General features: G+C 37.6%; 1 protein-coding gene across 5 annotated transcripts in view; it reads right to left on the bottom strand.

Annotated features, from left to right (window-relative positions):
* Nucleotides 1-2,017: 2,017 nt before the first annotated feature.
* The window catches only part of FNDC3B (fibronectin type III domain containing 3B), a 337,457-nt gene continuing 325,794 nt past the window's right edge, over nucleotides 2,018-13,680 (bottom strand). For all 5 annotated transcript variants that reach the window (XM_036243400.1, XM_036243404.1, XM_036243403.1 and 2 more), the window contains one exon: nucleotides 2,018-5,577. In XM_036243400.1, coding sequence (XP_036099293.1) covers nucleotides 5,266-5,577 — 312 coding nt within the window. In that variant the 3' untranslated portion in view covers nucleotides 2,018-5,265. The remainder of the gene's footprint in view (nucleotides 5,578-13,680) is intronic.

Below are 13,680 nucleotides of genomic sequence, written 5' to 3'. Positions count from 1 at the left end.
GCAAAACCTGTTCTTACCAAGGTTCAATTGTTATAAACCTTTGGTTAATTTGTAGAGTTCTAAAGAAACTTCCAGAACTCTTTTGCCTGATTTTTGTTGCTTTTATGGAGAAGCAGATGAACAGAAGTCCTCACTCCATCATTCCTGGAAGTCCTGACCCCATTACGCACTTTTGATGGGGACGAGCACGAGGAGATGTTTTGCTCTACTGGGTTACTGTCTTAATTCCAGCTTCCAGCCCTTCGACTGAATGTTTAATGTCCAAGAACGTTTCCATTTTCAATCATTCCTTTTCATGGCCTTCTATCCCTAGTCTACCGATGACATCTTCCCTCACCTCTCCGAGACAGGGTAGTTTTCTGAAGCATCTTTTTCCTTAGCCTCCGATTCTTCCAAGTTGTTGCTTTTGGACTGTTCCTTCATGATAGCAGCTTCCATCAGGTGTCAGGCTGCCCTTGGTAAAGCAGGATTAGAGCCGACAGAGGCTTGCTGACTGAGCTGCACCTCAGGGCCGTGGTTCAGTCTCGACTGCACAATGGAATCACCTGGGGAACTTTAGCCAACACTGATGTTGGGGTGGTGAACACACAATGCAGTATACAGATGATGTGTTGTACAATTGTGCACCTGAAACCCGTATAATTTTGTTAACCAGTGTCACCCCAATAAATCTGATAAAAAGGAAAAAATAAGTAAAAAAGAGAAAAACACTGACGCTCCACAAATACTCGTTTTATTGTTGCAGTGTATGAGCTGGGGGTCGAGTTTGAAAAGCTCCCCAGGTGACATCGCTGTGCAGCCACGCTTGAAGGAACAGTGCCATCAGAGGTCCACCTGAACCAATTCTCTCTTTGGGGCCCATGGCCCTCTTCGGGTAAGACTACTTCTAATATTCTCTCGTATGTCTACGTTCACTTAGTTCCGTTTTTGATATGGTATTTCCACTCCCACCTGTGGACAGTGTCTCAGTCCAGGGACTTCCTTTTTTACCCCTGAGGATGAACATGTAGGGCTGCCTCTGCAGGGGTGAAGGGCAGCTGTCCAGGGAGAGCTCTATCGATCTAATGGCATTTTAAACAGTTTTCAGTAGATACTAGTTTCATCTCCTCTCCCCTGTAATCATCACTTCAGGACAGACTTCTGCCCCTTTGAGCCTTCAGGGCATTCTGTTTGTAAAATGTGTTGGTGTTCACTTCCCGCGATAAATTAGCATAAATTAGATATCGGCTTTCTCCAGTTAGGTTTCCAAACTTCTGGTGTTAATAACTTCTCCCCCATTCTTCCCAGAGTTGAGGGGGATTGTGACTTAAAAAAAAATATTTACTATTTTTTCAGTGGAGTGTCGAGAGCATGTAAACTTTGATATCTTCGATTTGTCATTCTTACACATAAGAATGGCTACCATTCTTTATATAAGTGAGCTCTGAGTTATAAGCAATTAGTTTCTTCCATACACTCCCCACCCCTGAAATAAAAAAATGAAGACAGCAGGAATTCCTAGCAAAACAATCTAAACATAACAATGAAACCATGGACATAGTAACACCACTACATGTTATTGCTGTTGTTGTTGTTGAATGAGCCTGGGAAGAGGGAAGGAGGTCAAAACTGGGAGCTGGTGATGGGAGGGAGTCAGATGCTGGGTGAGCAGACCTAGACCTGGCTTCTCAGTTTTGACATACAGATAACATGTTAGGCAAAGAAGTACATTATCCTCACATACTGACAAAAAACAAACTGGCAGCCCATGGCCCTAGAATAGATGGTCTACAATCACAGTTTAGTTGGTCCACATAAAGGCATTTCAATGTTTCACTTCTTTTCAAATAGTGATTACAGGACCTCAAAGAGTAGGAGCTGGGTTGCAGCTGCCCCTTTAAATGGCATGGCAACCACCATGTACTATGACTCCTGCCCAGCCTCTAAAGGCATTTGAATTGCAATTTCTGGGATGTGGTTTAAGTTTTTAAAAGTAACAACAACAACAAAAGCAATCTTCATGGCAGAAGAACCCTACTTAAGTCAGAAAGAATTAAAACATTTATTGGGCATAAATATATTACATATACACTACAGATACAGTTAGGTATTACATAGAGCATAGTATTTGCAAAATCTATACATTAAAATTGATATGGCAGTTTTAATACAATGTATATGAAATAGTCTAAAATTTACAATACAGGAAAACATATGATTATTTTTTTTTCTCCTAAAGTTGAAAGCTTGGAATGTATGTCCAACAGTGAGGTAAAACATTTTGTCTTTAAATTTAAAGAATTGTGCAAGGATAACATTCAAACACATTCAGTTAGGGCACTTTTCAATTTTGACAGGAATACTGAATTATTGTAGCCAACAAAACACAGTTAGAAAATATGCCAACATTTCAAGTTGATAACAAGGCAGATATGAAAAAAAAAAATTCTTTTACAAAAGTTTTCTTTTTAAACAATTTCTTTGAGGACAAAGGGCAGTTTACTTCACATGACTGGAATTTCTTGTGTCAGGGACGAGTTTGATGAGTCTGACATACAGAGCATCCGAAAGCCACTCACTCATCCCTACATACTGCGAAAGGGCAGAGAGCTAATGTTAATATAACACTTTATTTTATTGTTCATGTGTATGGCAATATATATAGTTATATATCAATATCACATATACATATTTGTGATAGAAAACAGTGCCGGATAGAGTAATAATTTTTTGACTGAAGGGATTACAATGAATACCAAATAAAGGAGAGCAATAAAATAAAGTGCCGTCAGCTAGTGTTTCCCACACTCTGCTTTCTGGTGGTTAAATCTGGTAGCACAGACATCTCAGAAAGATCCAATAGTCATAGCAATTTTGGCCTAAAGTATTATTCCATTAAAAAAAACTCAACCGATTCAGAGTAGTTGTTCTTTATAGCAGCAGTTCTAAAGTGTTTCCAAAAAGGGACATTTTTTTTTTTTTCCTGCAAACAAGGTTCTTGTACTCAGTTGAATCTTCGTTGCTTAAAAAATGTCTTCTCGCCAAAACACCTGCATGGAATTGTCTCAGAAAATGCAGATGCAATGTTACAGTGGGTTATATAATACACATTTAAATAGAGGGATATGTTTTGGAAGGCCAGAACTTTGGCAAAAATATATTTACCTTGATATCATCACTTTGCAAGGCTAATTAAACTAATTATTATAGTCAATAACAAAATACAGAACTCTCTAGTACTTACTACATCAATATAGGCACACAGAATAATTCATTAATCTTAGCACTTTCTTTAAGAGATGATTATGGTTTTTTGGGTACATGTAAACGTTTCAATCACTGATAATGAATTTATTTTTTTTTAATTTTTTTTGGCATTTAATGCACTAGATGCTCTTATCTTTAAAAACACAAGAAAACGTCAGAAGACTGATAATACTACAGATGTTGCCAAGGAACAAGACTGACCTAAAATTACAAAAGTATAAAACACTCAAAAAAAAAATAACATGCTACAAGAAAAAATTAGTACATAAGTACATTTAAAAAATTTTACAATAAATAAAGATTGCACTGTAATTGGCATTTAAAGTACTGTATGCAGAATATAGTATAAATAAACCAAAAACAAAACAATGTTGGTTTCCCCATGACTTTGGTATGGGAATATTATAAGCTAGTACAGGATACTGCATCTTAAGACAACACAGACCAAGCACAGAATAGCTATGATCAAGAAAAACCAAGTAGCAAAAATATACAAAAACAGAAGGCAGGGGATACACTTGTGTCTGTTGCACCCTTTTGGAATATATTTGCACCTCCAACTCTTAAATGTCCCTGAGGTACGCGAACATTATGGACTTCATATAAATAATCCAATGCCTTTGGGTTAAAATTGATTATCTCATGACTCAAAATAAGCATGCAAGAGTAACACTTTACACTCCAATAGCACCTGTTAATCAAGGATCTCAAAGCACTTACAAACATTAGAATCCCCATTTTATTTTATTTTATTTTTAATGCATGGGAAACTGAGGCACAGAGAGGTAAAGTGACGTGTTCAGGTCATGCAGCAAGTTAGTGACAAAGATCCAGGGAAAGAATCTAGGCTCCTTGACTCCCAAACACCCTGTGCTTACCACCAAATACCATCCCTCTCCACACATGGCCAGGTCAACCCCACAAAAATAGGAACTACAAATTTGGATGACTCCTTTGAGTTTTACCAATTTTCATCTGTTGTTAGCTTAGTATTATGTGCACTGAATTAAGGTATTGAAATTCAATCACTTCATTGATACCTCAAAGAACAGCCTAAAGGCAAATCTTTCAAAAATAATGAGCTGACATATAAGAAGATTGCTCACAATTAGTGTAAATCACTGGACAACGGGCAGAGGCACTAAACTGTCACCAGTTCTTGTCATATAACTCTGGTCAAACATAACAGAATATAATAACTCTAGTGATTAGATTAGAAGTAGTTATATACAAAGACAACAAACAAGTTAAAGCAGCTTTTCAAATAGCTGAACAAGGAAACAACTAACTATTGCACAATGCCCTCTTAAAGTTATGCTATGAATCGACGTGGTAAAATCTACAATGCTCCATAATCTATAGGTGCATTTTGGTTACTTGATTTCTTAGACAGGCAGCTCATAGTGTTAAAATCATAAGAGATACAGATTATTAAAACATTTTAAAGTACACATTTTGATTTAAATGAGCTAAACACACAGTTAAATAACTGAGTGACAATATGGTTGTTTAGGGCAGCCTTATCTGAGTGAACGCATCTTCTATATGTTGTTGCTGAGTGGCAATACTCTGAACAACACTGAAATCCTAGCCTGGTAACTACACACACTGTGATTCATGTTGACAGCTATAGATGGTCAAGACATAAGAAGTGACTGGTGAATATAAACTACTAAACTGTAACATGGAAAAAAAAATCACAGGCTTGCAAAAGACATCAGTGAAAACAGAATAAAGGCAGATCTGAAAATGTAAAAGAAAGATAAGAAAGCTAGCTTTTGGTATCTGGTTTGCTTTTTTCTTTAAAAAAAAAAAAAAATCCAGTTTAATCTCTTCCTAGTTTTGCATTTCAAAAAGGTGCACCAAAACACTGATATTTTTTCTTAGCTAAATCTGTAAAACAAGAGAAGTATATAATCAAAGAACAAAAGGGTTTCAAAAGGGGATTATCTGAATAAATGTGTGTATTAAAATGTGTAGCATTAATTAAATTCATACCTCTAGTTTTGTTGGGTTTGTTTACTTCATTAAGAAGTACTGTAATATAAAGGCAAATAAAATGGACAAAGTTGCAAAGCCAACCACAATGAGGGCTGCAAACTGTTCATCAGTAGGCATCATGCTCTTCATTTTGGGATCATCTAAGCTCCCCATGTCCCCTGTCAGCATGACCTCGCTTCGTTGTAGCACAAAGGCTGCAGAGGGGCTGAAAGCTCCGCATAGCTCCTGAGAGGTGTCTAAGCAGCGACGACACGCACACACGCGGAACCTGTAATCTGTGTTGGTCTGGAGGCCTGAGATCTGGAATGTGGCTTCTTCTCCCTTGTACACCTTCAAGGAAAGGAAAAGTCCTGGTCAATTTATTTATAGCAATACTGTGGTCCTAAAGTAATAATCAAAAACATCAGAACACTCATGGACCTGGCTTGGTGTAAATGAACTCTGTAACAGCAGCAAGAATTACATAGAAAGGTATTTCTACCAATCTATTTCATCCATAAAAAAGGTATTCCAACCCACTCTGAATAAAACAATACAAAACACAGTGGTTCTGACATGGACAGAAGATGAGGCACTCACCAGAATTGTAGCCAACGTAGTAATAAAGATGCATCTAGCTAAATTTCAATAATTATTTAGGTTATAAACCAGAAGGTGAGTTAATTCTTACAAAGGGCTCTATGATCTTGATCCACAGAATAAGGATACTTTAATTAAAACAATTAAAAACAATGAATGTATAAACAAAATTAAACGCCAAGTTTCAGTTGAATGACTTTCTGACAACTGGATATATCATGTTAACACTACACCATTAAGATATCCCATCTCTAGCCCTAATGTGCAAGCACTATTCTGACTTCTAATTCTATAATTAGTTTGACCTGTTCTAGAAGTTCATATAAACAGAATCAAAGAGTATACACTTTCTTGTGCCTACGAGATTCATCTGCGTTATTGATTCAGTAGTTACTACTTTTATTGAGAAGTGGTGTTCCACTGTATGCCTATACCTCAATTTACCCATTTTATTTTTGATGGATATTTGTGTTGTTTTCTGTTTGGAGCTTTTCTATAATAAGACTGCCAAGAACATTTTTGTACAAATCCTTGAGGACTTAAGTTTTTATTTTTTTGGGCAATGCCTAGGAGTAGAAGTGCTGGGTCACAGGGAAAATCTATATTTAACTTCAGAAGAAACAGTTTCATGTCTGGCTGGTGTGGCTCAGTGGCTGAGCGTCCACCCAGGCACCAAGAGGTCGCTGGTTCGATTCCTGGTCAGGACACATGCCCAGGCTGTGGGCCTGATCCCCAGGAGGGGGCATGCAGGAGGCAGCCAATGGATGTTCTCTCTAATCGATGTTTCTTTCTCTCCCTCTCCGTTCCTCTCTAAAAATCAATAAAGGAAAAAAGAAGAAAAAAAAGAGAATTTCAAAAGTGACTGAATCACTCTGATCTCCCATCAGCAAAGTATCAGAGTCCCAGCGGCTCCACATCCCTGTCAGCATTTGTTCCCGTCAGTCTTTCTCTATGTAAGTCATTCTAGTAGTGAGAATGGCATCTTATGTGCATTTCCTTGATGACTAATGATGTTTCCCACCTTTTCATGGGCTTATTGGTCATTCATATACCTTTTTTTGTGAAGATTAAGTTCAAGTTTTTTGCCTCTTTTTAATTTGTTTGCTTTTATTAATTTGCAGAGGCTCTTTATATAATTATTTGTCAAATATATGTTGTGAATACCTTCTCCAAATTTTATGGCTTGCCTAATAATTTTTTGAGAAATTTTTGATGTAGTCCAATTTATCACAAATTATTTTTTAAATAATTCAGCAGCCTGTCTTAAGTGTTCCCTCTCTGTATGATTTTTTTTTTTCCCCATTACGATCTGGAATGTTTTCTTCCCCTCTGTTAATTCTAATATAGGGTATGACAAAAGAAGGTTTACAGTTGTGAGTGTACAACACACAGTTTATTCTTTTATTATTATTTTCCATACAAACAACTGTACACCTAATTTTGCCCCACTTGTATAATCACCTTGAGGCTTACTATTCAAGGACTTGAAAACTACCAGTTTACTCAGATTACCACCCTCGAGTTGACTGATGCTAACTGGGAAGGACAGGGATGGATGGAGGTGGAAGGAAAGTATGGGGGGATAAGTGTGATGGAAAATAAAGAAAAAAATTAAAATAAAAGAGTCTTTGAGGGAGGAGAAGGCTCACAAGGTTCTTCTACCAAAGTGATACCAATGCTCAAAAAATTGACAGGAAACGATAATTAGATCAAAATTACATAAAAAGTAATAGCTTATATTAAAGTCAGTGGATAGAGGTAGGAAAAAACTAGCTGGAATTCAACCAAATCAATAAGAGATTGGCTGATGAGTAATTAAATAAAAAAGTAAAATTAAGTGAACTTTCTATATGAGTGGCACTGAGTTAGCATCTATAAAGTGCTTAAAACATACCTGGTACATAGTAAACCCAGTAAAAATGAGCTATTATTATTACTACTATGTAAAACTTAAAAACAACTCCAAATATATTCTTAAAATACAACAATTAAAAGTAATAGATATGGGCATTTTCAATAGGCCACCTTAGTAAAGCTGTCAATTTTGCCCATTAACACAAACCCAGAGAAAATAAGAAGAGTATTTCCAACAATCTCATCTTTGTCTGAAACACTCACAAGCGACAGAGTTAGTGGGAAACCACAGAGGGTTACTGTTTCTGAAGCCTGCTGGTCAACGTCTACCAAGAAGCAGGACATTCCGCCAGTGAACACAAATGTTGTTGGGAAAATTGACAGGCAGTAAAAGAATCTCCTAGCTTACAAAACAGGCCAGACTTTTAATGTTCACCTGATATTTAGCCTGTTTCTTAAGATTTTTTTCCTCCCTCATTTTCAAACCTTACAAGAAGACTTTAAGTTTATTGTACGTTAGTTTACTGACTAAGCCCCAGGAAAACAATTGTTTATTTCTTATGCTTTCCCAGATTCATCATTGCTTTTGCTATTCCTTTTGTAAGACTTTAAGCACATTCAACTTGTGAGTCACCCTGCTTCTTTAAAGACTGTGGCATGTGCCTTTGCAACTGGAATTATGGACAGAGCTGGGCTGAAGCAACTAAGAATGAAAGACAGTCCCCCAGCAGTACTGAGAGGCCACCACCCCCTCTTGGACATTTTAAGATGAATGCATTGTCATGATGATGGTCCCAACCCACACATGGCCAGGTATTCGAGAGTTCATCATATACACTATGATGGAACAGTCTGTGGTTTATTTCCCAACATGTGGGTTGTCTCAGGAAATAATGACATGCCTTTTTTTAAAGGAATCTTTTAAACGTGAATGTTCTTTACTTTCTTAATTTCTTAAATTTAAGTGTTCAAGTTGATATTTCTTGGAAAGTGCTGGGACCATTCATAGAGGAAATGATTTGCAACCCATGGACAGTGTGCAGTTTGGTGAAGCAGGTCCTTCCACACTTGCCATCTGAGCTTTGGTTTCCCTATCTGCACTCTCCCAGGGACACAACTCCTTCTGACTCTGTGCTGGTGATTAACGCTGGGATGTTTAAGGGGTTCGAGAAAAGCTGTACTTTAGCCTTAGCTACAAGGTTTTCTGAGACACTTCTTTCCCTGCCTCTTTTGGGAGCCCCGCCTCTTGAAATATTGTTTACACTAATCAAAGGGTGTAGCCCTTGGAGTTCTTCTTCTCCTTGTGTGACCTGGAGAACTGAGTGTGGTCCGAGGTGCCACTGGGAGGCACTGGGCAGCTTCTCCTCAAGTACAAGGACTGCCGCTTTCTAGGTCTGTGAACTTAATACATCTCATCAAACAATGACCTTATTGCGGAAAACCACAGGTGTTTTAGAGAGTTCTGCAAAGTGGATTCAAATTTTTATTTTATATCTACTAAAATGACTTCTATGATTTCCTTAATTTGCAAGACTAGATCACTTTAAGAGAGTTGGCCTAGAAGTATATTTAATTTCCCAGAAACCCAATTCATGGAATCTTGAATAGAGACTTTATATAATAATTTTAATTGCACTTCTCAACTCTAACTCCTTAGAGTGAAGATCTCTGAAAATGCATTTTGAAAGCAAAGGAATGCTACTTTTCTTGTACCATTAGGCCAAAAGCTTAGTGAAGGAAAATTAATACTTAATTGAAGGGAACTTCCTCAAATGACACGTCTAATGAAAAGTTAGGCTTCAATCTATAAATGCTTTTCTTTTTTTATCCTCACCAGAGGACACTTTTTTTTCGCATTTATCTTCAAACAGAGTGGGAGGGAGAGAAGGAGGAAGTGAGAGAGAGAAACATTGATGTGAGAGAGACACATCAAGTGGTCACCACCCACACGACCCCAACTGGGGCCGGGGACAAACTGCAACTGAGGCACATGCCCTCAGGAGGAACCGAACCCAGGACTCTCTAGTCTGTGGGCTGAAACTCTAACCACTGAGCAACCTGCCAGGGCTGTAAATGCTTTTCTTTTAGCCATTCTTATTGTTTTAACTAGAACAACCACTGGCAATATGATGTTAACATTATCTTTTAAAAAGAAATATTTAGGATAAATATATTGTGTGGGGGACTGTGTCCTATTATCTCCACAGCAACCAGCTTGAACAAAATGAATGCTCTCTAATTAGGACCCTCAAGTACTCAGTGTAGACATTCTTATGCACTGTTTGAAAGAGGAGCACGTAGTAGGAGACACAACCAACCACAGAGGCAACAGGAGTTTAATACAGGCACAACCATCACTGTAAAAAATGGAATCATTAACAATGATTAAGCTGTTTTTAGTGTACTGACAGAAAACATGGAATTTCTAATCTACTTTAGAAATCGTCAACAATGCTTATTAAGCCCTTTGGATTAATTCTGAGCTAAAAAAAATTAAAACAATCCTCAAACCCCACTTCCTGAGGATTCTGATTCCTGTGGTTTCAGTTAACTGCTTTGTTTTTGTGTAAATCAGTCATGAGGTCAGGATCACAAGGCCCTGAGCCTGCGGCACAGCTGTGGCTCCAGCAAGGTGACAGCTCTCCAGGCCGAGGCCGGGCCGGGCCTCCTGCCCATTTCAGATGTTCTTTATTGAACTAACCAATCATAACACCGCAATGACTATATAAGCAATATTATTTTTACAAAGATGATTTCCGTTCTTGATTTGATGTCCAATATATTTTAAAGTAATTTTGACATGTTTATTCCAAATGGGAGGATTTGAAGTAATACCCAGAAAACCAAAACAAAGAATCTATCACCCTTAATTCAGAATAACATGCTGTGTAGCTGAAATCCTTTAAACAGCCTTTTGGGGCAAAGCCCTGGAGCTTGTATCTGGACCAGTGCCCTGCATCTCTGGACTGATCCTCCCCTCTCCCAAGAGCTGGAAAAGGGGTCACTCACACCACCTCCTCAAGACTGAGAGGACCTGATGTTCACAGGAACCCTGAGTCAGAGGGTCAGCGTCCCTACTTCTACAAGACAGCGAGGCTCAGAGAGGTGGATCAACTCCTTCAGTATCACATGACTCATGGGAGGCAGACTTGACACCCTCCCCTCTGCAGAGGTGCAAGGCTGGGCAGGCGTGGCGTATGTGCGTCAGAGAGGAGAGGCAAGGGCAGTTACTGAACTGCTTCTTGGCAGTGTGCGGTTTTCACCCCAGTGCATTTGCACTGAGAACGTGGCCCACGCTGTTCTGTTATATGCCAGGCACTCCCATAGTGCAAACAGCACCTCACAGTTTCTCCAGAAACCCAGAGTCCTATATCTGGACTCTAGCAAATTGAATATAAATTTATTTCATATGGAATTTTAAATAAATGTATGCATGAGGATTTTTTGGGTTTGAGGGGTCATGACCTTTGTCAGATATTTAAACATATAAACTTAAAACAAAAAACCTCCCTAAGAATCAGTAAAATAAGTGATGGTTTTTAAATATCTCCCTCTTGATCTGTTCTTATTTTGCTTTCAATTTGATGCCTTAATCATGGAAAAATAAAAAACTGTGCCTGAGACAGTCCTAGCCTCATGGTCTAGTTTTTGTTAGGGAACCGAAAGCCATCAAAATAATATGTAATCCTATTCATCAATGTCACCAATTAACCAAATGTCATCTTCTAACCAATACATTTAATAAAAATTTTTTAAAACACCACTAAAACAAAACAACAAATAAGTAAATAAATACATAAAAAATATGTAGGCTCCAAGATGAAGTTCTGTCAAGAGAAGTTCTTATTTACAGTACCATATGTGATACCATGAAGACTCAACACACAGCCAATACTACATTCTAAAATGATACTAAATAAAAATACACGGATACAGAGATGCCATCAAATTAAATATGGAGCGCTATACATTTTCAGGTGCTTCAAAGGTCTTCTTAATGCAACAAATATCAGCACCAAAAATATTAATAATTTGTCACAAATTCTGACTCCTAATAGGTAATAATGTCTTACAATTTACTACTTTTTTCTCATTTCCAATGTTTATACTGAAATATTTTTTATAAAAAATACTACTTTCTGAAAGGGATGTAAATATGAATCATTTCACTACATTCTTATGTTTGTATTAAACTGTCGTATCTTGTGCAAATGTTACCTAAATATGCATACAATTTCCATTCTTTTCAAGAATGCTTTACAATTAATATTGATTGAAAAGAGGTTTGAAGCTTCTTGAAAAAAATCATGTGCTTGGAATGTTTATTAAGTGACAGAAAAGCCACATCAAGATAAGTATGCATCCTAATGCAGAGCGAAATTCTGGGTGAGGATTTAATACTTTAATCGATTGCTTCATAGTTAAAACCAAATCGCGATAGCTGAACAAAACAAAGCTGGAACCAAGGCAAAGGGAGAGTCAGTTTCGAGCACAGCATCAGAAGAGGCCCTTGCCATACCGTTGGTGTAAAATAAGCTTGTGGAGCAGAAGGGTACCCTCCTATTATGGGTGATTTTTCACCTAAGTTACAAACAGCACTTCTAAACCCTCCGATGCTGATGTTTACTCTTTCACTACTGTAAGTATAAATAACCCTGTTTCTTGGAAACTGCCTCTTTCGTGCTCATAAAGAAACATTTACTGAGTGCCTAGCTATGTGCCAGTCCTAGGAAAGTAAAACTGGGTAAAACAGCCCATACTTCAGTGGATCCTGTCTGACTGGTGCTGAGCCTGAGATACACACGTGCTCCCTAAGAGCCCGTAACTCCGCAGTGGCTGTGCTCAGCGATGATTATCTCTCATTTTCCTTTGCTTTGCCTCTATGAATCCAAAGCCTGTTATCTCTGGACTATAATTATTTTAACCATTACTCTGCACACATAATATAAATAGCTTTTATTCCCTATGTCGTGTCCAGAACAAGTGAATGAAGTACTCAAAACATCATGTTTAACTTAATGCTGATTGAATAGGGAGAAGCAGAAAACTCAGTACAAATTGTCCCTGACTCAACTGCGGCTTTTCATGTACCACTACTGACCTTAATCATTTCTTGGTAAATGTAGGGAAGACATGGTTATGTGAAGAATGCTAAGCCCTATCTATTGAACCTGCCATGTACTACTTTCACCTATTTTTAACTGTTTACAATAAGAAATATATACTGGGGCATATATGGGGTTGCATTATATTAGTATTTATATGTCCATAGGTCTAAATAGATAACATTAAACAAACTGCAAAATCAAAACAGCCAATCTGTCCATAAATTTGAGATTACTGAGTGGTTTTACCTATATTTTGGCAATGCCTGACATGTATAGTTACTGACCAAATAAAGCTGCTTTTTCAACATAAAACAGTAATCACTGTGCTTTAAGAAAAACATGTGTTTCCAAGAACAGGTGGAAAAGCATGGGATGTGGAATAAAAGGAAAATACAATGACAAATATATAGTGAATATACTATTGGGAAATTAATTTTTTAAGTGTCAAGTAAGATGTGAAATTTTGTAACATTTCATCTTTTAACCATTTTTACATTGTCACGGAACAGAAAGATGCTGCTGGTATTAAAGATTACTAAATCTATTTTTTAAAAATTCTATTTATTGATGAGAGATTGAGATTTGTTGTGTACTTATTTATGCATCTCTTGGTTGCTTTTTTATATTTTTTTATTCATTTATTTTTGTTACAGATATTTCTCTTTCCCCCGCAGACACCCTCCTCCTGATCCCGCCCCCACCAGCACTGTTGTCTGTCCACTGGGGGAAAATCCTGTGCTCTCTCTCTGAGCTGAGGCCCTGAAACCAATCATGTCTCTGCAGTGAGCTGAAACAACTGCACAGGTAACATTACTGACTTTGAAATGAGAAAAACACTATAGAATGAAGATTGGAAAGTGAAAGGAAACTAGTATTTTTGCTCCTATTTAAG

Source organism: Molossus molossus, unplaced genomic scaffold (assembly GCF_014108415.1).
Source record: "Molossus molossus isolate mMolMol1 unplaced genomic scaffold, mMolMol1.p scaffold_m16_p_5, whole genome shotgun sequence".
NCBI lineage: Eukaryota > Metazoa > Chordata > Mammalia > Chiroptera > Molossidae > Molossus > Molossus molossus.
Note: the sequence above shows the minus strand (reverse complement) of the source record. Positions and strands in the feature narration are given on the sequence as shown.